Source organism: Myotis yumanensis, unplaced genomic scaffold (genome assembly GCF_028538775.1).
Source record: "Myotis yumanensis isolate MYYU_CA2020_CCGP unplaced genomic scaffold, mMyoYum1.0.hap1 SCAF_12, whole genome shotgun sequence".
Lineage (NCBI taxonomy): Eukaryota > Metazoa > Chordata > Mammalia > Chiroptera > Vespertilionidae > Myotis > Myotis yumanensis.
Genome location: NW_027223763.1, coordinates 27358516 through 27380873, shown reverse-complemented (window position 1 = coordinate 27380873; position 22358 = coordinate 27358516). Strand labels below are relative to the sequence as shown.

The following is a 22358-nucleotide window of genomic DNA, read 5'->3' as shown; positions in this document are numbered from 1 at the left end:
ATAAAAATTAAAATTTAAATGATGCATTGGAGAACAGAAAATGATAAAGTTGATAAATAGATCCAAGGGCTAGTTCTTTAAGGGAGACTATAAGAAAATAGGAAAACTTAAGGGAAAAGAAACATGTGGATCCTGTCTGAAGGAAACTAGGATATTACTGAAGGATGGTTTAAAAATTTTTTTCTATAAAAGGAGATACATATCATTTTCCTTGATGGGAAGACTATTATTAATACATTGGCTTTTCTCATATTAATGTACTGTATAATGAAAGCTATTCACTATAAATGACTGTGCAGGTGTTAAGAAGTTCTTTTTATTTAGCTGATTATCATCTCAATGGAGAACATCTTAATCTTAATTAGGTGGTTATTTTTCTTCTCTATTTCCAAGAAATGAAAGCAAAAAAATAACTCTTGTTAAGTAAGGAGAGAGGGAAATGGCATATAGCTGCATCCTTTAAAATATGAAAAATACAGGGAGAGGAAAACATATTCCACTACCATTCCTGAGGGTCCCAAGGGTGCCAAGAAAGGGGGCGTGTGATCGCTGTGCTCTGGAGGTCCTGCAGGGAACCCTGATATTAGCCTTGCTGACGCCCCTCGGTGCCTCCCAGAAATGCTCTGAATGTTGTCTAGCCCCCTCCTCTCAGCAGAACTTTTATGATCATAAGACAAATGATCATATGTCTTGCTTCAGCAAGGAACTCTTTGGCAGAGTAGATTCTTAAGGCCCTCAACTTGAAATTGATTAGGAATGATAAGATCCAAAGTTGATATGTCAATTACTGCTTCTCTAATGCATAGAATTTTATGGAAAAAATGTTTTGGTTTAATTGTGTAGATCTGCATTTATATGAGTTATTTATATGTTGTTATAATATTAACACTAATATTTAATGTCTGATTTAATTTTTACCAAAAGAAAATCCTACAAGGCAGATAAATTTGTAAGCCCCCCCCCCCTTTTTACAAATGAGAACATTGGGGCTTCACACACCCATGGTCTCCTGTGAAGAAATGGGTGGAGCTGGGTTATTCTCCAGGTAGTTAGACTCCAGAACCACGCTCATTAGCAGTGTGCTCTTCTGCCTCCTAAAGCCATACCATTGTCATAAAATGACATTGGCAAACCCAGGGCAGGGTGGCGGGGGAACTGCATAAAGATAAAGAAAGATTTCCCAACTTGTCCCTTCAGGTCCCTGTTAAGCATTAATTCTTAGTTCTGCAAAAACATGCACACAGAGTTTTTATCAGCTTATGTCTGCCTCTTTTTGATGGATTAATTTAGAACCCAGGGAGAGCTGAGAATAATGGGTCTTAGCCTTTAAATGGTCTCTCTTTAATATCAGACGGCTCAGGTTGGGTGGCTTGAGATGCCAAGGTACACAGGTAGCCGAGTGGACACTGAGGTATAAAGCGTGGGAGCTGTGGGTTGGGCTTTCATGACAGGAAGTGTATTTTTTCAAAGCAGCTCGTTTCAAGGTTAGATGATCCCCCTTCTTCCCTGGGTCTCCCACCAACTAGTCCTAGCTCAGAACAAGTCAACCTTGTATGACATAGCTCTTCAAAGATTTAGAAGTGTGGCCCTCTCTTCCCCATCACTTCTTCATTATATGGCATGTTTCTCTGAATTCTCACTTCTCTGATAACTCTCTGGACAGATTCCAGTTTTGTGGCAACCCTCCCAAATGATGGCACCCAAAAGGACTAGCACCATCTCTGGTCAACCTTTATGAGTACCACAGGGAACAGAGGGTGAAGTTGCAGCATGTACCAAGAATACTAGTGAAGCTCAAGATTGGGTTTACATTTTAGCAGGCCCAATCATGTTTTTGGCTTGGGTGAAACTTGTGGTTGACCAAAAACTGAGCTGCTTTTCAAATGAATAGCTTCTCAGCCAGTCCCCCGCCCCCATCATATACTGTGCAATTGATTTTTTTGATCCTCAGTACCACGCTTCGCATTGCTTTGGCCTAGTGTCCTGGCATGCTGGTATTTTACAGTCAGGGAGTTGTGGCTGACTTGTACAGTCATCAGCTATAATCAGTCAGTCTCCCTTCCTGTCAAGGAACCGCTTCCCAAGTCTCGGCCCCTTCTTCCATTATCCAGCCAGCGGGTGTTCTTTATCCTGTTCCAGCTCTGGGTCTGACTCTTGCAGGGTTGCTTTCCTGAGGGTGAGGAAGAATACCAGTTGCCTCCACAGATTCCTTTTCTTTCTGCAACTCTCCTTGTTCTGCCGCTGACTTCTCATTCCTTTGAGTCTTTAGGGTGGTGGTGGTTGTACCTGTTGCTTTGATCCCTCACTTTACTTTGTTCTCTTCAGCTCTTGACAGCCCTGCCCCCCTACGCCCTCTTATATTTGTTCTTGATGGTTGCCTGGCCTCTGACCCATAGCTGCCCCTGGTCCTCAAGATTCTGTTATACCCTTTTTAGATTCCTAGTCCCTTTACCTTTCCTCCCAATTTTTTGCTGCCTGAGATCTGATGACACCTTGCAGCTCCATGTCATTCACAGGCTTGGTAAGTCCCATTTCTCTGACTTCATCTAAGGCATTGCTAAACATTGACAAAGATTGAGCCAAAAGGGAGCCTGAGTTGCGTAGTTAGAAATCAGAACAACTTTGAGTAGAAGTCAGCTAGTTTTGGATCCACCTAATGGCTCTGCATCTGGCCTTCTCCACAGGGGGATTATAGGAGACCTTATCCAATATTTTGCAAGAATGAAGGAATACTACTATGTCCACAGGACCCTGGCCTACTAATCTGGAGTCCTCTCATCAAAAGAAACATGACCTTGGTTAGCTCTGACTTGTTTTTGGTAACTCTGTGTTGGTTTTTAGTGGTCAATGTCTGAAAGCTCTCTGACCATCTCTTGTCTTGGATTTTGCCAAGAATGAACAAGCTTACTAATATCTGTTTTCTTGAATCTTCCATATTTGTTTCCTGGGAAACTTGATACTTAACCATTTTTAGTTTCTTAATATTTCTTCCATTCTCTGTTCTGTGGGTGATGCCGACTGATGCATATAATAGGCCCATCAACCCCTTATAGTCACTGGGATAGGAGTCTTGAATACATTCAAAGCAGTGTGGTAGTCTCATCACTATTTTGGGTTGTAATTTTCTCTTTCCTTTATTCCTTCTATCTCTTCTGGTTGGAAAGTCATTCTGTTTGAAAAACAAAGCAAATCGAGGTTAAGTAATTTCTTCAGTTGAGGGTGTACCTCTTCTCTGGAAACATTGCTATTTCCCCCTCACCGTCTACGGAACTTTTAAAAACAAACAAACAAACTATATATTCGAAATACTGAGTCATAGTCATGAACCCTGTCACACCAAGGTCCTAGTTGCCATAAGATCTTATTTATCTGCTTGCATTAAAACTTCAGGGCCACGTGTTCACTTCCTGTGTTTCATGGCATTGATCTATTGACATCTGAGTCTATGAACATGGTTTCCAGCAGTTTCCCCGATTGCTGTTCCCTGTCTCTTCCCTCAGCTACACAGAATGTGGCCCAGAGCTCCATCCTGGGACTCTTACACATGTAAACATTCTCGAGGCTGTCCTAGAGGATTTTCCAGGTTCAGGACATGGGATTCCAGGCTGGGAAATAGCATATCATGATTTCACCCAAGAAGACCACATCCTATTGGTCTAGACCAGTGGTCGGCAAACTCATTAGTCAACAGAGCCAAATATCAATAGTACAACGATTGAAATTTCTTTTGAGAGCCAAATTTTTTAAACTTAAACTATATAGGTAGGTACATTGTTATTAACTTAATTAGGGTACTCCTAAGGCTTAGGAAGAGCCACACTCAAGGAGTCAAAGAGCCGCATGTGGCTCTCGAGCCGCAGTTTGCCGACCACGGGTCTAGACCATGTAAGTTGCTATTTATTGTAAGTGTCACAATTTAGTCTGATATGGTCTAAGCCAAGGGCTTGACCACATACTCATACCAACCTGTGATGACTCTTTTTACCTCTGAGGAGAAGAGGTACCAACCAAAAGATGAGAAGAGCAAAGAGGGGCCAAGAGTAAATCACAGGGGTGAGAGCTTCCAGGAACCCTGGAGGTGGTCTTTCTGGTCCAACTCCCCACATTGTGCTGGAGGGAAGACTGGAGGCCAAAGAGGGTCGATGGCTTGGCCAGAGTCGCACAGAGTTATGTTGTTTTGTTTTGCGCGCACACACACACACACACACACACACACACACACACACACGGGCCACACTCACACCAAACTGGGTTTCTTCCATAAGAATTTGTGTTTGAAGTAGTTCTCACAACTGCTGAGTAGCAGAACTCGAATTGCAATTGAGGTCCCCTTAGTCACAGGCCAGTTCTCTTTGTCTTCATCAGACCACAGTCATTTTTGTATTGAATATTTGATCATTCTCAGACACATAAGAACATCGTGTGTGTTAGGATCCCTAGATTTTATGAAAAGAGATCTTTAATGGAATGCCATCCTTCTCTATGGGTATTAACTGAATCCTTAGCAGTTGTCAGAGTTTTTGTTTTTAAGAATGAGAAGATGTGTATGGCTTTTGTGAAAGTCCTGTTCTAAAATGTGTCATGTTAATTTGATGAACAAGAATAGACCGATCTAGAGACAAATGGTAGGGGAGGGGGAGCTCGAGAGCAACTGAAGGACTTGTATGCATGCATATTAGCATAACCAATGGACACAGACACTGGGGCGGTGGGGGCTTGCCCAGGATGGGAATGGCTGGGGGTGGAGGATGGGGTCAATTGGGGAAAAAGGAGACATATGTAAAACTTTAGACAATAAAAAAAATGATAATAATAAAAATAAAACATGTCATGTTACTGTTTTGCAGGGAGTCCCCAAGTCATCCTTCCTGACCGAGGAGAAGAGAGCCAGGCTGAAGACCAACCCTGTGAAGGTACACTTCGCTGAGGAAGTGCTCATCAGTGCACACAGCCAGGTGCGTCCTGGGCAGGGCATTGAAGTGACTCTGCGTGAGGCTGGTGAGCTGCCCTCTTGGCACACAGCAGCCTAAGACTCTGGAATCCCACAGCATGGAGAGGATGCAGTGGACGTGCTGTGGGTTTGCTAGAGGCTCTGTGCACCCCAGTGAGATGCAAGCACTCATGGGAAGAGTTCTCTCTGGGGGCTCTGGGAGGGGACCAGGGAGAAAAGCACTGGGTGTGGCTCTCTGTTATTCTGTGGCACCATTCTCCTGCCCATGACATTCAACATATTCCAGCTGTTAAGTTCTGCTTTTGAGTCTTTTTTTTTTTTTCAGTTTTTTTAAAATATACTTCATTGATTTTTTACAGACAGGAAGGGAGAGGGATAGAGAGTTAGAACATCAATCAACTGCCTCCTGCATACCCCCCACTGGGGATGTGCCTGCAACCAAGGTACATGCCCTTGACTGGAATAGAACCCAGGACCCTTGAGTCCGCAGGCTGACGCTCTATCCACTGAGCCAAACCAGTCAGGGCTGCTTTTGAGTCTTCAAACTCAGTATTCCCTCTGAAGGCGATATACAATGGTAGTGATGATGGTAGTAGGAATGGCTTCTTTATTTTTTAAGAGCCCATCTATTGAATCTCTATTGTGTGAACCTAAACTGTTTGTGTACATAATCCTTAGTCACCACAATACTCTGCAAGGGAGGTATTGTAACAAAAGAAGAAGCCAAGGCTTAAAGAGGTTAAGAGAATTAACCTCTGAGATCACATCGCAAAAAAAACAACAGGAGCCCAGGTCTCTGTTACTTCCATTCTTTTGTGTTCTACCATGACATGCTGTTTAGTTCCTTTGATATGAGGGGAACCAGGGTTGCGGGTTCAGAAGACATATTAGTAAAGAGAAAATATTGGCCGCAGTTTGATGTTTTTAGTGTGGACTGTTAGATAAAAAACTCATTTATTCATAATCTACACATTTTCCTCCAGTAGTCTGTAGCTTTTGCCATTCTGAATTCGGCGACCACTATTAGATTTTGAAATTTCCAGGTAGAGCTTGTCCTTATCTTCTCACATAGAGACCAGCAAGTGGGGAGTCCTGGCCATTTAAACACGAGATCCAGGTGATCAGGTTCACATCTGCAGAGCCCTTATTTTCTACATGTCCTGCTGCCTAACAGACCACACTACGTTCGAACTGAGAGGGAAAGGTGGATTTGTTCAAGAAAGGGCCCGTGGGAGGCCCAATGTATTAATCAGAAAAGACCCGAGATCTGTCACTCAGCAATATTCGAGTCTCTGTGTGTTCACATTTATGAAAATGAGTTGAACCTCTTCATCACATTAAATTTAGATTCAACATGTGTTGTTGTTTTAAAAGTAAGATTTCCTTCTCTTTTTTAAATGTTTTTAATGATTTCAGAGAAAGGAAGGTCAAGGGAGAGAGCGATAGAAACATCAATGATGAGAGAGAATCATCATTGATGGGCTGCCTCCTGTACACCCCCTGCTGGAGATCAAGCTCACAGCTGGGCATGTGCCCTGACCAGGAATCGAACTGTGACCTGGTTCATTGGTCGATACTCAACCACCAGCCGGGCTCAACATGTGTTTTTAAGAGTAGTACACAGTGATGAGACATAGGGGCTAGAACCCACTAATAACACTGGTTCCAGCTTGGATCTCGGTGACTCTAGAACCTCTAGCTGGTTCTGGAGGATGATAGCCCCAAGGATGCTCTTTATTTGCACTGAACACTCAGAGGTCCGTTGTTATGAGAGCTGGCCCTGGGGCATTCTCCAAACCCAAAGGGAACATCCCCTGCCCTGCTCCACCTCGGGAATTCTGGCTGGCGTGGGGTCACCAAACACTGATCAGGCCTCTGCCTCCTTTCCAAAAAGCCCTCCGAGAGTGGCGATTCCTTAGGAGATCCTGCGAGTATGGGGTGATGGTTGGGATGAGTGGAGGCAGAGAGCAGCCCTCTGCCCTTTGGTGATGCTTCCCTACAGGGAATACTGCAGTGAAACCGGGGAGGGGGAGTCTCAGGGGTTTCACTCCAACCTTACCAGGAGCAGGAGCAGGAGCAGGAGCAGGTCGTACCTGCAGCAGGCAATAAACAGGAGGAACTCATCTCATTGTACCTGCTTGTCATCTGACTTGTTAAACTGCATCCCCTAAGGATGGCAACCAGCAGTGAGGTATCAGCTGATGATTCTGGTGCGATGCTATCAGTATGCCCCCATCTCTCGGGTCCCACGTCTCTTGAACAAATCGAGCCTGTCTCTGTGGCATAGGCCTCGCCCATTGGAGAAATCTCCTGATGCAGGAATCATGCCGTGGCATGAGGAGGAGGTGAGGGAGGACCTGTTCTCCGTACCACGCGGGGCCGGAGGCAGGAAGGGCTAGTTTCACCCCTACCCTTGTGTTTTCCAGGGAAATTCTCTGCTGTGTATGCCCAATGTGCTCAAGCTGTACTTGGAGAATGGACAGACCAAAGCTTTCAAGTTTGAAGCAGACACCACTGTGAAGGTATTAAGAGTAAACTTGAATCTCTTCCCCAGTGAGAATTTGCTGGCTCCCGGGATCTCCCGCATCTTGCCCTGCGGCTGCCTTGGTTGTCTCACAACCACCATAGTCTGAGCACCTGCAAGAAGCCAAGCACTGTGTTATCTCATTTAGTTGTACAACCACCCAGCAAGATTTCATCACCATCTTGCAGGGGAGGAAATCAGGGCTCAGAGAGGTGAAGTGACTTGCTTTCACCCTTAACCACTGGACTTCCCTGCCTCTTGTATGTGATCCCCCCACCCCCATCCCCATCTGCTACCCCAAAGACAAAGCAGCTCAAAACCCAGATGAGATGTCAGGGCAGGCCCAGGCCTCTGCATATTCTGTCCTGAGTTGAAATCAGTTTCACTTACATTTAACACGTTCCCCCTACAAGATGCTCTGGGCAGAGGGTGAGATAGAGAGTGAGGTAAAGGGTGGGCACTGTATTCCAGGAGCTTACAGCCTACTTGAGGGATGAAGGACATTCAAGGAGTGCCCAGTAGTCGAGGACAGATGAAATAAGGGCTGTAAGGAGAGGGACAAGGAAGTGCTCTGTGTAGAGGTAAGAGTCCACCTGTTCCATCCGGTCAGGACAGCAGAGAAGGCTTTGGGAAGAAGCTGGACCTGAGCTGAGCTTTGAAGGGCAACTAAGAATTCAACAAGGGCAGGTGGGAATGGGCTGCTGGGGGGTAGGGGTGGAGGGGGCACATCAGTCTCAGGGAGTCACGTTAACTGATGCAGAGAGCCAGTCAGATGAGCACTGCCCCGTTTGGGGTATCACGTTCTCAGCGAGTTTAGTGGATGAGAGGCAATAAGCAAGAAACCAAATCTAGTGTGTTGGAACACTTGCCATCTGCCAGGTACTGCTCTACGTGCCCTATATGGGAATTAATTTAATGCACACAACAACCCTATGAGATAGTGTTAACATTGTTATTATTTTACAGACCAAAAAAAGAATGAGGCATAAAGAGAGTAAGCAGTTTATCCCGGGACATACAACTAGTAAGTGGTAGTCTAGTTGTAGAACCCATTCACTTAATTTTAATATACTGTCTCTCACTGAAGAACATAGCTTAGCCCTGGCCAGTTTTGACTCAGTGGATAGAGCGTCGGCCTGCGGACCGAAGGGTCCCAGGTTAGATTCTGGTCAGGGGCACATGCCTGGGTTGCGGGCTCGGTCCAACATGCAGGGGGCAGCCAATCAATGATTCCCTCTCATCATTGATGTTCCTAGCTCCCTCTCCCTTCCTCTATGAAATCAATAATAATAAAAAAAGAACATAGCTTATGTTGAAGAAAATAATATTAGTGATGAGGGAAATAAACAGGACCCTAGGACAGAAAATGGCAGGGCAATCAGATTTAGATACAGTGACCAGAGAAGGCCTCTCTGAAGAGAAAGAAGCAGCCTTGTGAACAGCAATGGGGGAAGTGTGCCCGGCAGCGGGAACAGCACATGTGAATGCCTTGAGGCAGCAGAGACCTGGTGATGGCCAGGGGCCACCGTGGCATAGCAACTCTATCGGCACAGTATGAATTATCCCATCCGATCAGCGACTCTAAATAGGCATCACGGTCCTCCATTTCTCAGGAAGGAACAGGTTCAGAAGCACCTGGTTAATTTCTCACAGCTGCGGAGCGGGTGGGTGCTGGGGTTCAATCTGGTAGGCAGTTGAAGATGCAGACTCCAGAGAGAAGATGAATCCGCTGACCTTAAAGGGAGGCATCAGTCCCCAGGGGTGGCTGCAGTCTTCCAAGTAAAGCAAGAGAGGAGAGCTGTATGGGCGGCCTGAGGAGCGGGTGCAGCGCCAGGAGGGGCATGAGAAGCCCCATGGGTGTCCTGTCAAGATTCAGCTGCCTGTGTTGGCAGTGGACCCAGTGAGCACCCGCCTTTCTCTCCCCAGCTGCACCGAGGAGCAGAGAGAAGGCCAGGGAAGTCCTCCCTGTTCTGGGCCTGAGCCTGAGGGCCAGCCTGCTCCTCAGGTGACCCCCATGCCTCTCTGTGTGGCAGGACATCATCCTCACGGTGAAGGAGAAGCTGTCGATCCGATGTACGGAGTACTTTGCGCTGGTCCTGGAAGAGCAGTACAACGTCTCACGGCTACACCTGCTGCATGAGGAGGAGCTCATCCAGCAGGTACGACCTGCTCCTGCTCCTGCTCCTGGTGAGGAGATCCGGGCTGGGCAGCTGCGTGCCTCAGCCAGGACCTTGGGCCACAGGGCTCAGCACATCGGCAGGTTTGAGGCACTTTCTTGTGCCAAGAAGGCACAGAGTCACTCCGCCTGGAGGTAACAGGACTAGAGTCAGGCCTGATTTTCCCATGAGGCCCCATTTTGCAGATGTGGAAACAGAGGCTTAGAGAGGTAAGGTGACGTACTCAAGGTAACACAGCCAGTCGAGCCCCATCTTTTGCTTCAGCTCGGATGAACTTCCCCTGAGCGTAGTGCCTCTGAGATGTCAGGGAAGCATTTGTTGCTGTGTCTAAGCCCTTTTTGTGAGACTTCCCCCAGTGCTGGTCCCTGAGGGCAGGACAGAACAAACAGTCCCTCTGCACCACGCAGTCTTTTGGCCATTCAGTGATTTGCTGTACCAACTTTTTAAAGCCAACACAGGTCAGTTCAACAAATCCTTGCTGAGTGTGTCCTCTTACAAAGAGGAGTAGGATCTCCACAATTGGAAAAGGAGAAGGGGCTTTTAAGCAGGGCAACAGCATGAGCAAGACATGACCTCGTGCAAGCCACTCTCAGCGTTCCTCATTGCAGATGGAGTCTGACTCTACCCACCCTCCTCTCATTACTGGTGCTTGCACACATTTTTTTAAAAATCATTTCTGGCCCTAGCCGGTTTGGCTCAGTGGATAGAGCGTCAGCCTGCAGACTGAAGGGTCCCGGGTTTGATTCCGGTCAAGGGCATGTACCTTAGTTATGGGCACATCCTCAGTAGGGGGTGTGCAGGAGGCAGCTGATCGATGTTTCTCTCTCATTGATGTTTCTAACTCTCTATCCCTCTCCCTTCCTCTCTGTAAAAAATCAATAAAATATATATATTTTTAAAAATCATTTCTGTTCTATTAGCATTGGAAAAGAGAAACACATTAAATCCCTAAGATAGTTTAAGTGGGGGAAAAAGGTACAGAATATATATGATGTAGACTATACTATTATTTGTAGGAAAGAAAGCATGAATAGGAGCATGTATGATATTTATACATAGACTGTTTCTGGAAGGGCTTATAAGAAACTGGAGATTTCTTTCCAAAAATTTCTCCTGGGAAGGGGAATAGGTTAACGGAGGCAGTGGGAAACTTTGCTCTTTTGAGCCTTTTACATTTTATACTCCTGGGAAAGTCAAATTAGGAGCAAAGGCCTGCACTGCCTTGGGAAACACTAAATTGAAATCTCTGGGAACTCTTTCATTGTCTTTTTTTTTTTTTTTAGTTTTTTTTTGTTGTTGTTTTTTAGGGTTTTTTTGTGTGGAATAATTGCAGGAACAAAGGCAGCTAAGATTAATAGTATCTCCCTTCCCCATCGCAGGTGGTGGAAAAGGAAGAGTTACAAGACTACCGCTGCCTCTTCAGGGTGTGTTTTGTTCCCAAGGACCCCCTGGACCTCCTGAAAGAAGACCCAGTAGCCTTTGAATACCTCTATCTGCAGGTGACTGGCTCCGCGCTTCCTAAAATAACAGTGGTCCTTCTCAAAGATGAAATTGGGTGTTTTTGTTAATTAAATTTTTATTGTCGACACTGTTGCAGGTGTTCCCTATTTCCCACCCCCCTGTGCCCGCCTCCATGCTGTCCCCGCCCCCCTCCCCAGGCCTTCACCACACTGTAATTTGTGTCCATGGGCTATGCATATATGTTCATTAGCTAATCCCTTCACCTTCCTTTAACCAGTCCCCCCAGCCTCCCTCCCCTCTGACCTCTGTCAGTCTGTTCAATGTATTCATGCCTCTGGCTCTATTTTGTTCATCATTTTATTTTGTTCATTAGATTCCAAATACTAGTGAGGTCATATGGTATTTGTCTTTCTCTGCCCGGCTTATTTTGCTTAGATGGACCTAGAGATTGGGTTATTTTGAACATGAGCTCAAGGCAATTAAGCAACTCCCTGGTGTAGATTATCTTTATCTGAAGGAGAATGGGCCCTGAACATCCCTTACAATTCCCTTTTCCATCACGGAGTTTCGATCTTCGGAGATTAGTGATGTATTAATGAAATTTAGGCTGTCCTCAGTGTAGATGCTACATTTCCTAACGCCATTTAAGATCTTTAGAGTTACAGTTTTTATTGCTAAAAGAGGCTTTAGTGCTTCAAAGCTTTATTTTACAAATGATGAAAGGTCACATGATTTGCCTGGGTCACCCATTTAGTGGTGAAGCCAAAAATGGCTTCCTCGGCCTCTGTAGCCTTTTGCTGCCCTTCCTCTACCTTCATAGGTGAAATTTACTCTCATTTTTATTCTGATGAAAAGGAATCATTTGGGAGGCATCAATATTTTACAGATGAGGTAACTCACACTAGGTGGATTGAGTTAAAGTCTTACAGAAATGATGGTAGCAACTAATAACAGCAATACTTTATTTTTGCGTAGTACTGTGCCCCTCCTACCTGCTTTCAGAAGCATTATCTAGTTTAAACCCCACAGAAACCATCTAAGGTAGACGTGACTATCCCCCTTTAGCAACGGTAGGAACAGCAATGTTCAGAGAGTCTTAGTAACGTAACCAAGGTCACACAGCCAAGCACAGGCAGAGCCAGGTCTTGAGGCTGAGCTCCTGGGCCTGCTGCCTTTTACCTGAGAGAACTAGGAACACAGTTCCTCTGTTGCTGGTTCCCAGTTCCCCTGATCCCATCTCTTCCAGAGCTGCAGCGACGTGCTCCAGGAGCGCTTTGCTGTGGAAATGAAATGCAGCTCTGCGCTGAGACTTGCGGCCCTGCACATCCAGGAGCGGATCTACGCCTGCGCCCAGCCACAGAAGATCTCTTTGAAGTACATAGAGTGAGTGGTGGGGGGCTTCTCTGACCCCTCAGCAGCTGCTGTGCTGTGTGGATAATCCGCTGGCCCCTGGCCAGAATGGAAAGCTGATATTCACCTACCTAGCCTTCTGTCCCTTGTCTTTCTATCCATTTCCTCTCCACCCTCTCCCACCCAGCCGGACTCCCCCAGATGTCAGACTCTGGCTGCTCCCTCTGTGGCAGATGCCAAGTCCAGATAGAGTGACACAGGATCCCTTTGTAAGCTCCCAGTTCCTGGGAGAATGCATAGGGAAATCTTTTGATAACTTCAATGAAAAGCTCTGATAAGGGCAGGAATGCCTTGAAAATTAATGTGTGAACCAATTATGTTGCATTATATTCCGACTAAGGAAGTTTCAGATCCTGGGATTCCAACACCACCTAATTCTTAGCTTAAAATTTGCTCTTGGCAGTATCACCCATGTTTGCTAACCCCCTCACCAAATCTCAGCTCTGTTGTCCTATCAGGCATCAGAGTCAAATGAGAGTCAAATTTAAAAATTGAAACAGATCTAGGGCTCTGTCCCTGCTGTACTGGGTCAAATCTCTAGAGAGCGGGGCCTGAGAATCGGTATTTTAACAAGTTTGTTGGAGGCTTTTGAGGCTGTTAGGGTAGCACCATTCTGAAGCACGACCTCAGGGATTCACAGGTGCTACATGCTGCCCCTGAGAGTGTGTTGGACACCCTGGGTCATTATTTGTCACGTACTAGTACATTGTAGTGAAAAAAGATCAAAGTTGCCCTCACCGGTTTGGCTCAGTGGATAGAGCGTCAGCCTGCAGACTGAAGGGTCCCAGGTTCAATTCCGGTCAAGGGCATGTACCTTGGTTGCGGGCACATCCCCAGTAGGGAGTGTGCAGGAGGCAGCTGATCGATGTTTCTCTCTCAAAGATGTTTCTAACTCTCTATCCCTCTCCCTTCCTCTCTGTAAAAAAGCAATAAAATATATTTTAAAAATACTATGATAAATAAAATTAAACTACAATCTGAAGAGCTTTAAAAAAAAAAAAAGATCAAGGTCTCCTGCTCTGATTAACAAAATATCACACTGCACCAAGAGTAATAATCTCCCAGAAAGATCAGTGGGGTTTTCCTGAATAGCTGGGGCTTTTGTGTATGTGTTGGGGTGAGGGGTAAGAAATATATATAAATATATTTATAAACTTATATATTATGTACTTACATAAAATACCCTATATAATAAGAGCCTAATATGTAAATCAGCCAAACTGCAGAATGACCGGTGAAACAACCGGTTGCTATGATGCACACTGACCACCAGGGGGCAGGCGCTCAATGCAGGAGCTGCCCTCAGCCCGAAAGCCCCAGGCCAGCCAAGGCAGGTGCCGCAGGGCCCCCGATTGCCCCGCCGGTTGCCCTGCAGAGGGGAGGCAACCAACTAGCAGCAGTTCGGGGGGGGGGGGGGGGGAGGTGGGGGCAGGGCCAGCGAGGGGGCGGCGTCAAGTTGGCCAAGGCAGGTGCCAGTGGGGGTCCCCCGATCGCCCCACCGGTCGCCCCACAGATTGACCCTGACCACCCATCAGGCCTAGGGACCTTACCCGTGTACGGATTTCGTGCACCAGGCCTCTAGTAAGTATATATTAATATATAATTTATAGAAATACATAAGATATTTCTATGTATTTACACACACATAAATGAACATGTGTATGTATCTTCTGTTGAGAAAGAGGCTCAGCTGCAGTATCCTGAGAATGCTAAGTACTGAGTCAAATGTAACTATGCTCTTCAGCAGAGCCACCAAGTACACTGTAAAAATGAGCCTCCTCGTCTCCCATGTCTCATGGCAGGAAAGACTGGGGCATAGAGAACTTCATTTCTCCAACGTTACTCCGAAACATGAAAGGCAAAGACATCAAGAAAGCCATAAGCTTCCACATGAAGAGGAACCAGAACCTGCTGGAACCCCGACAGAAGGTAATGGAGCCCTGGCCCCGGCCGACCCACCCAGCTGTCTGGGGACTGCATCTGCAACATTGCCTTGATTGTAGCAAGTGAATAAGTCTAACTTACGTCTTTTTTTCCTTCTATTTAAGCAACTTATTTCCGCTGCCCAGCTACGTTTAAATTATCTACAGATCCTTGGGGAACTCAAGACATACGGCGGGAAAATCTTTAATGCTACTTTAATGGTACGTGGTAGAGGACCGTGGAATCCCACGCTTGTGAGGGACCTTAGAAGTCCTGTGAAGATCGGTGAATCCTGTGGCCTAACATTTTTGAGAACTCTGTCAAGGACTGGAATTTGTTTGGGGAAGTAAATATGGGGGAGTGTTTCTTGTGCCCTTGCTTGGTGCTAGCCCTGTGGTAGGTGCTGGAGGAGGCAGAGCTGACACTATTTCCACTTTCCGATGATCGAACAAAGTAGCCACGGGACAAAGCAGAGCCACGAGAAACACACAGGGCGATGGCTGTGGGGTGTGAAGACAGAGGGTGGCACTGCCCGCCTCAGGTCAAGAATGGCAGGGATAGGGGGTAAGGAAAGGCAAGAAGGTTGGATTTGGCCAGATTTCTGTAGAGAGGAAAGGCATTTGGAGGGAAGGGTGCTGAAAGCTATTTACTCTGGAGCTTTGGGAATATGAAGGTGGAGAGGGAAAAATGGAAACCATACAGGAAAGATAAGAATGTTAGACTGACGGCCAGGCTGGGGCCCCGATTATTCAGAAAAAGGGAAGAACTGAGGAGGGAAAAGAGAAGCAAAGGAGCCTTCTGCTCTGTTACCCGGCCCTCCCCCTGCTTCCTTCTTGGAGCCGAGGCCCAGAGCTGTGTGCTTTTCAGCCGTCAGTAATGGGGCTGTGGCCTAAGGGAACTCTCCCCACCACTCAGTCAGCCCCAGAACTCTCCAGCACAAAGCCAGGCAATTTACCAATGAGAGATTTTTTTTAAAAAACATTAACAAATCTTCTTTTAGTGGATTTGGTATGTCTCTCAGTCATTTACAGTGATGGGTCCATTTAATCAGATTGCCGACTTAACAATATAGATAGAAAAAGAGAATCCATGTTTTGAGAGCAAGATAGAGCACTCAGATCAAGCATGTCAAACTCGAGGCCTGCAGGCCGCATGCCTCATTTATTTGGCCCATGTTAGCCTTTGAGTTTGACGTGCTTGAGTCAGATAGTTAGCGGGAGGGAAAAATAGATGGCATCTTATATGAGTAGATGACCCAAAAGTTGAAGAGAGACCAGAGCACAGAAAGGAAGGCTTGAAGGTACAAGAAAAGCTTCCCACTTTTCCCAAGGGCCAACCCTGCCCTCTCCCAGCTGTCCCCAGCCCCCCTTTACTGTTCCTGTCTAAGGAAATAATTGGCAATGGGAAAAGAATCGACATTGAGCTGGCTCAGGGTGCTTGCTGGCCACTGGGGTTACACTGTAGATAAACACAGCCTGTCGTCAGGGAACTTGGCAGGGAATCTGAGACTTGAGTACAAATAATTACAATAAGAAGTCACAGCTCAGTGTTATGGGAGACATAGACAGGAAGTAGTGTGGGAACAGCACAGAGGAAAAGGACTATTCTGGTTTGAGGAGCCAGAGATCAGGCAGATAGTTTCTGTAGATGTTTGCAGTAGGTTTTGATGGGAGCTTTTCAAGAAAGGTCAGGATTTCTGTAGGTAATGATGGCAGGAAAGGGATTCCAAGAGGAATGAAATAGGCACATAGATATGAAAATACAGAGAAAGATAAATATCACATGATCTCACTCATTTGTGGACTATAATGAACAACATAAACCGACGAACAAAAACAGTTTCAGAGCCAGAGAAGCATCGATGAGATGCTCAAACCTCAGAGGGAAGGGAGGGGATGGTGGGGGTAAGGGGGAGAGATCAACCAAAGGACTTGTATGCATGCATATAAGCATAAGCGATGGACGCAGACAACAGGGGGTGAAGGTGAGGGCAAGACTGGGGGAATGAGGGGACAATGGGGGGATAAAGACACATTTGTAATACCTTAATCAATAAAAAGTTAAAAAAGAAAAAAAATACAGATTGTGTCAACAGAACAGGTAATAGCCTGGTTTGGCTCTCTATTGTGAAGGGTCTTGAAGAGATCATTTATACTTAATTTATCTGTCACTGGGGCCCAGTTCAGGCTGTTGCCTAACTTGGTGGTCCAGGGAGTGGTGGTGGGGACCTGAAATAAGAATCTGGAGTTTGCAGAGAGAGGTATCTTGTCTTACATGTGCAGTGTATTTTACTAGCTGTGAGTAGGAACTAATTCCTCCTCTGCCCTTCTGCAGTTACAGGATAGAGAATCCTATGTTGCCCTTCTAGTGGGAGCCAAGTATGGGATTAGCCAAATTATCAATAGCAAACTCAACATCATGTCCACGTTGGCCGAGTTTGCAAACATCAGCCGTGTGGAGCTGACAGAAGAGTCTGAGAAAGTGAGCGTGGTCAAGGTGTACCTGCAGGACATCAAGGTAACGCACAGGGGAGAGGTTCTGCATCCAGCTCCTGGAGTCGGGGGCTAACTTATTTTAGGGTCGTTTATATGCGTGTGGATATTTACAGTCTAACGTCCAACATTTGCTTAAGTAAGAGGATGACTTGTCCATTCTGTCCCATCAAAGGGAAAGTGGTAACCACGGTGCATTTTCCCGGGCAGGACCTGAAAGGTTTCTTCGTATAAACTGAGCCTGACCTTGTGCTTTCCTGATGGGTTCAGAAACTTAGATGGGAGCACCAGATGGGACCAGAAAGGCTGTCCAAGAGTTTTGAGTGGCAGCAATTAAAATGGGTAAATGATGTAGTGAACTTCCGGAGCCTCCCGGGGAGGTCCTGCATTTGTCCTGCCTTTCTTTGCTTTCCTGTCAACATGATCAGAGATGGTGCTTGATTCTTACCACCCTCTCTCTCCTCTGTTTGCTTTTGCTTCTTTTCCTTTTCTAGGTTAGGTCTTGAAGGGGCCCCATTATATGAATGAGCAGAGTGGGGTGGGTGGTTTGGATGGGAGGCGAGGATAGGGGTCAGAGATGGAGAGGCAGGAGATATTGTGGAGTTTCGATGGGAGGAACCCACACAGGCATTTGCTCATTTCAAGTCTTAAAGGTGAGAATACAGGCTGTGAAGCCTGCCTGGGGACCAGGGCTGGGTTTGCTTGGAATTTCTCATCAGCCCCATAGGGTCTTGTTGTCAGGCTTCGGACTGTCCCTTCGCCCTTCACAGGCTTAAGAGCTCTCTTTGCCTTCGAAGGTTCTGACGTTGCTGCTGGAATCCAACAGTGCAAAAGACCTGGCCTGCCTGGTCGCTGGGTACTACAGGCTGTTTGTCGACCCGGTTACCTCCATCTTCCTCTGGCCAGGGAACAAAGGGCAGGTGCACCGAGTGTCTGCTGAGGAAGGTGAGGCACTGAGGCTTGCCCTGGTAAGGACGGGCCCGTTTCACTGCCCTGTGGGTAAGGGCAGCCTAAAGGGAGGTGGAGAATTGAGTTGAGCTGACACTTCCACTCAAGTCGATGTGAGCTATTTCTCCATTTATTTCTTTGGAAACAGTTGATCTTTCTTTTTTAAAAAAAAAAATTATTGATTTCAGAGAGGAAGGGAGATGAAGAGAAAGATAGAAACATCAATGTTGAGAGAGAATCATTGATCAGCTGCCTCCTGTACGCCCCCTACTGGGGATCGAGCCCACAACCCTGGCATGTGCCCTTGACCGGAATCGAACCCAGGATCCTTCAGTCCACAGGCTGATGCTCTATCCAGTGAGCCAAACCAGCTTGGGCAACAGTTGATCTTTCCAAAGTCCTAAATAGAGAAGCTTTCTTTGTACCCGAGAGTCCCTAAAATATATAAAAGGTCTCTGATTGCCCTAGCCGGCTTGGCTCAGTGGATAGAGTGTCAGCCTGCAAACTGAAGGGTCCCGGGTTCGATTCCGGCCAAGGACACATGCCTGGGTTGTGGGCTCGATCCCCAATAGGGGGTGTGCAGGAGGCAGCCGATCAATGATTCTCTCTCATCATTGGTGTTTCTATCTCTCTCTCCCTCTCCCTTCCTCTCTGAAATCAATAAAGAAATATATTTAAAAAATAAAAAAATAAAAGGCCTCTGAGTCCCTGTAGAAGTTCCTAAAACCATCTCTCAGATCCATTGCATCGTGTCTTTATTTGCCATCAGAAAGTACTGTCAGTCATTTGTTCAGGAAGTTCAGATGGCCAGCCATGGCCGGGTAGCTCAGTTGATTAGAGTGTCATCCTGATTCACCAGGTTGTGGGTTCGATCCCCAGTCAGGACACATACAAGAATCAACCAATGAATGCATTAATAAGTGGGAAAAGTCAATGTTTCTCTCTCTCTCTCTCTCTCCCTCTCCCTCTCTCTCCCTCTCTCTCTTTCTCCAGTTGTCTATTTTCATTGTACAAACACTCCCACCATGGCTAATTTCAAGTTACCGACTTGATGTCACTGTGTGGAGATGGGGAGAGATGCTCAATAGCATATCATTATGTAGTCCTTCCTCCAGGTGGATAAAACATAAATAATCTCAAGAGCTTATATGATAGTAAGATAAAGTAAAATGATCAGGCAGTGATGATTTTGGGTATTTGTGAACTTTGTCTTTAAGACTATTTAGAAACAAGGGTGATGCCTTAGGGAGACACAGCAGAGTGGGAGCAGTGAAGTCGTGGAGGTCAGATGGCGGAGGGCCTGCTTCTACCAGGCCAGGTGGCAGAGCCAGAGAAGATGCTGGTGGGGAGGGGGGCAGTAATTGAAATAGATCTCGAAGAACATGTTGACGTAGGCCAGACAAAGGAGGGAGGAGAGATCATTGAAGCACGGGGGGCAGCATGGAGGCATGACACAGAGGGCAAAGTCATGAGCTGTGAGAAGCTGTCTGTAGTGGCTGGAGCATGGGAAAGCTGCCGGGGGCGGCCCGGCTGCTAAGGAGCGGTCAGGGCTGTCTTGGGAGGCCTTTGCTCTTGTCGGGAGCTTAGGCCTTTCCCTGTAGGCAGGGGAAGCCATCAGAGGGTTTAAGTAGAGTGTGATGTTGATCAGAAGGAAGTTTTTGGGAAGATCACCCTGCAGGCTTATGGTAGAGGAGAGACTGGGGACCTGGTTCAGTACTCCCCACCCTCACTCCATGGAGCCGTCCTGAGTACCAGCAGCTGGATGAGTTGTCACTCTCCTGAAAGCCTGTAGCACCAGGGGGTCCCCAAGACCAGGCTTCAGAATGGTGCCAGCCGAGCAGCCTCAGAATCTCCCACGGAGGCGCTGAAACACAGATTCCCAGGCCCTGCTCCCTAACTGTTTGACCCAGTACATCAGGGGTAAGGTCAAGGATCTGTTTTGGATTTTAAATATGATTCCCATCTGACTTTGATCCCAGACAGGACAGAGCTGAGATTTGGGGAGGAAACCTGTGCAATACTGCCCAAGCAAAGTGAAATCCAATCAAAGAAACAGCCCCCAAGTGTCTGGGAACAGATAGCTCTCCTTGGAAGTGGGGGTGGAGGTAGTCCTGCCTCTTTCAGGGGGTTCCCATGGATGTGGGAAAGGAGGCCTGATGTTGTGTGTCCCACGGACCCTGTGCCAGTCACTATAGTGGGATCTGGGCCAGTCACCCGCCTGGACCTCAGCTTTCTAATCTGGAACCTGGAGGGCCAGCAGCAGGGGCGGGGGGCTGGGGGGGCATCGGCCAGTCCCCAGGGGCTGTTTTGTGACCCTCCGCGTCCCCTGTGTTGCAGGCTACGAGTCCAGGGCGTGCAGTGACTCAGAGGAGTCCTCCGAAATGGACTGCATGCTGGAGCCCCTCTCTGACCAACACCTGCCAAGGCCGGGCCTCTGCAGATCGCCCGCAAAAGAGGAGCAGCCCCCCGGGGACAGCCCCACGCCTGAGGTGGCCGGGAGAGGCCCGAGCGCCTGCGGGGCCAGCAGCGTGACCGACAGTGCCGAGTCCGAGGCGTCCGACTCGGCCAACACCGAGAGCCGAGGCTGCAGGACCAGCGGCTCGAGCGAGTCCATGGATGCCCTGGAGGAGGATGACTTGGACGCCTGCTCCTCCAGCAGGTCCGGCTTCTTCCACTTTGGCTTCCCGGAGAGAGGCGAATCTGACAGCCAGGAGGAGAGGAGCAGGATAGAGACCAGCGGCTTCCTCTGTCTCCTGGACCTGGCCCAGCGAGCCAGCCCTCAGCCCCAGAAGACAGAGCTCTCTGAGAGCCCCGCTCCTGGGACCTTCGGCTGGGCACCAGACCCCAGTGCAGCCAGGCTGGACCCCGGGCTGTACGAGGGCAGCCAGACTGACTACTACAGCCTGTGCTCCAGCGTCTCCCCGGCCAGGCACCTGAGTGACAGCTCAGACAGCACAGCTTCCCGGCAGGGTGGGGGCCCGCCAGCCTGGGGCCAGCAGGGCTGGTCTGAGGCCCAGCCCAGCTCCACGCTGGAGGCCCTGGGCCCTGCCTGCGAGGAGGGCAGCTCGGATGAGGAATACTACGATGCAGCTGACAAGCTCACACCCCCAGACACCCTCTCAGGTGAGTGCCCCCCACCACCACCCTCACCCCCCCCACCGACCCCCCCGACCCCCGCAGGTCTGCAGACTCGCAGGCAGGGACCAAGCTTGAGAGGGGAAACACATGAGTAAAGCCGGGTCATGGTCCTCTTCTGAGGAGGCTGCCCTGGGGTCCGTGGACTAAATTACAAATATCATGACTTCGCCCGGCTGGTGTGGCTCAGTGGTTGAGTGTCGACCTGTGAACAAGGAGGTCACAGTTCGATTCCCAGTCAGGGCAAATGCCTGGTTTGTGGGCTCAGTCGCCAGTAGGGGGTGTGCAAGAGGCAGCCAATCAATGATTCTCTCTCGTCATTGATGTTTTTATCTCTCTCTCCCTCTCCATTCCTCTCTGAAATCAATAAAAATATATTTTTTAAAAGGAATCATGACTTCAAGTCAGAGCTACAAGGAAGGTTCAGAGAACTGTAGGCAAGCAGCTACGGGCAAGGATGAGAGGCATTCACAGTGGGAATCCGGGAAGGCTTCCCAGAAGAGGTGGGAGAAGTGCTGAGACTAGTGAGATAGACAGAATTTACATAGAAAGCAATGGGTTTGACAGGGGTGCCCAGCAGAAGGTAGCAGATGTGTCATTACCGACCCTGAAGCTACATTCAATGAGGCCTTGAAGCAAGAAGAACCCGCCTGACAGGCTATGGTGGCCCCTTAAGGGACCCTGACGTAGGAAGGCAGGGGAGGCCTGTTGGTCCTGTTTCTCTCAGGTTCCTCTTGCCTTCCTCCCTGTACAGTGGGCGAGTCCTTCCATACAAGTGACTTCCCAGCTGACCCGAGAGCCTTCCAGGACATTTACACACACAGATATTGAAGGTGACCCACTAGGAGCTGGGGACGCCACAGCCCTTGCAGTTCTGCTCCCGCCCTTTCCAGGTGCTGCCTGCCTGCCGGTTGCCCTTTGCTCCTGGAGAAAGGCCAGCTCCTTAGGTTGAGGCCCTGTGTGACACGGCCTCTGTCTGCCTCTCTCCTCCTGAGCCCTCTCCCTGCTTCCTGCCACACAGACCTCCTGGCCATTCTTTAAAAGGGCCAGGCTCGCCCTGGCCAGTTTGGCTCAGTGGATAGAGCGTCGGCCTGCGAACTGAAAGGTCCCAGGTTTGATTCCGGTCAAGGGCACATGCCCAGGTCGTGGGCTTGATCCCCAGTAGGGGGACTTGCAGGAGGCAGCCGATCCATAATTCTCTCTCATCATGGATGTTTCTATCTCTCTCTCCCTCTTCCTTCCTCTCTGAAATCAATAAAAATATATTTTAAAAAGTAAAATAAGAGGGCCAGGCTCTTTCCCACCCCTGGCCTTTGTGCATGCTGCTCCTCACCCTG

At 47.9% G+C, this 22358-nt stretch overlaps 1 protein-coding gene across 1 annotated transcript in view; it reads left to right on the top strand.

Annotated features, from left to right (window-relative positions):
- Positions 1–22358, top strand: part of FRMPD1 (FERM and PDZ domain containing 1) — a 70566-nt gene that overhangs the window by 44051 nt on the left and 4157 nt on the right. The window contains exons 6-15 of the mRNA XM_070431157.1: positions 4848–4955; positions 7378–7473; positions 9509–9634; positions 11032–11151; positions 12360–12496; positions 14326–14452; positions 14572–14667; positions 16781–16963; positions 17736–17883; positions 20224–21009. Of these exons, the coding sequence (XP_070287258.1) occupies positions 4848–4955; positions 7378–7473; positions 9509–9634; positions 11032–11151; positions 12360–12496; positions 14326–14452; positions 14572–14667; positions 16781–16963; positions 17736–17883; positions 20224–21009 (1927 nt within the window). The remainder of the gene's footprint in view (positions 1–4847; positions 4956–7377; positions 7474–9508; positions 9635–11031; positions 11152–12359; positions 12497–14325; positions 14453–14571; positions 14668–16780; positions 16964–17735; positions 17884–20223; positions 21010–22358) is intronic.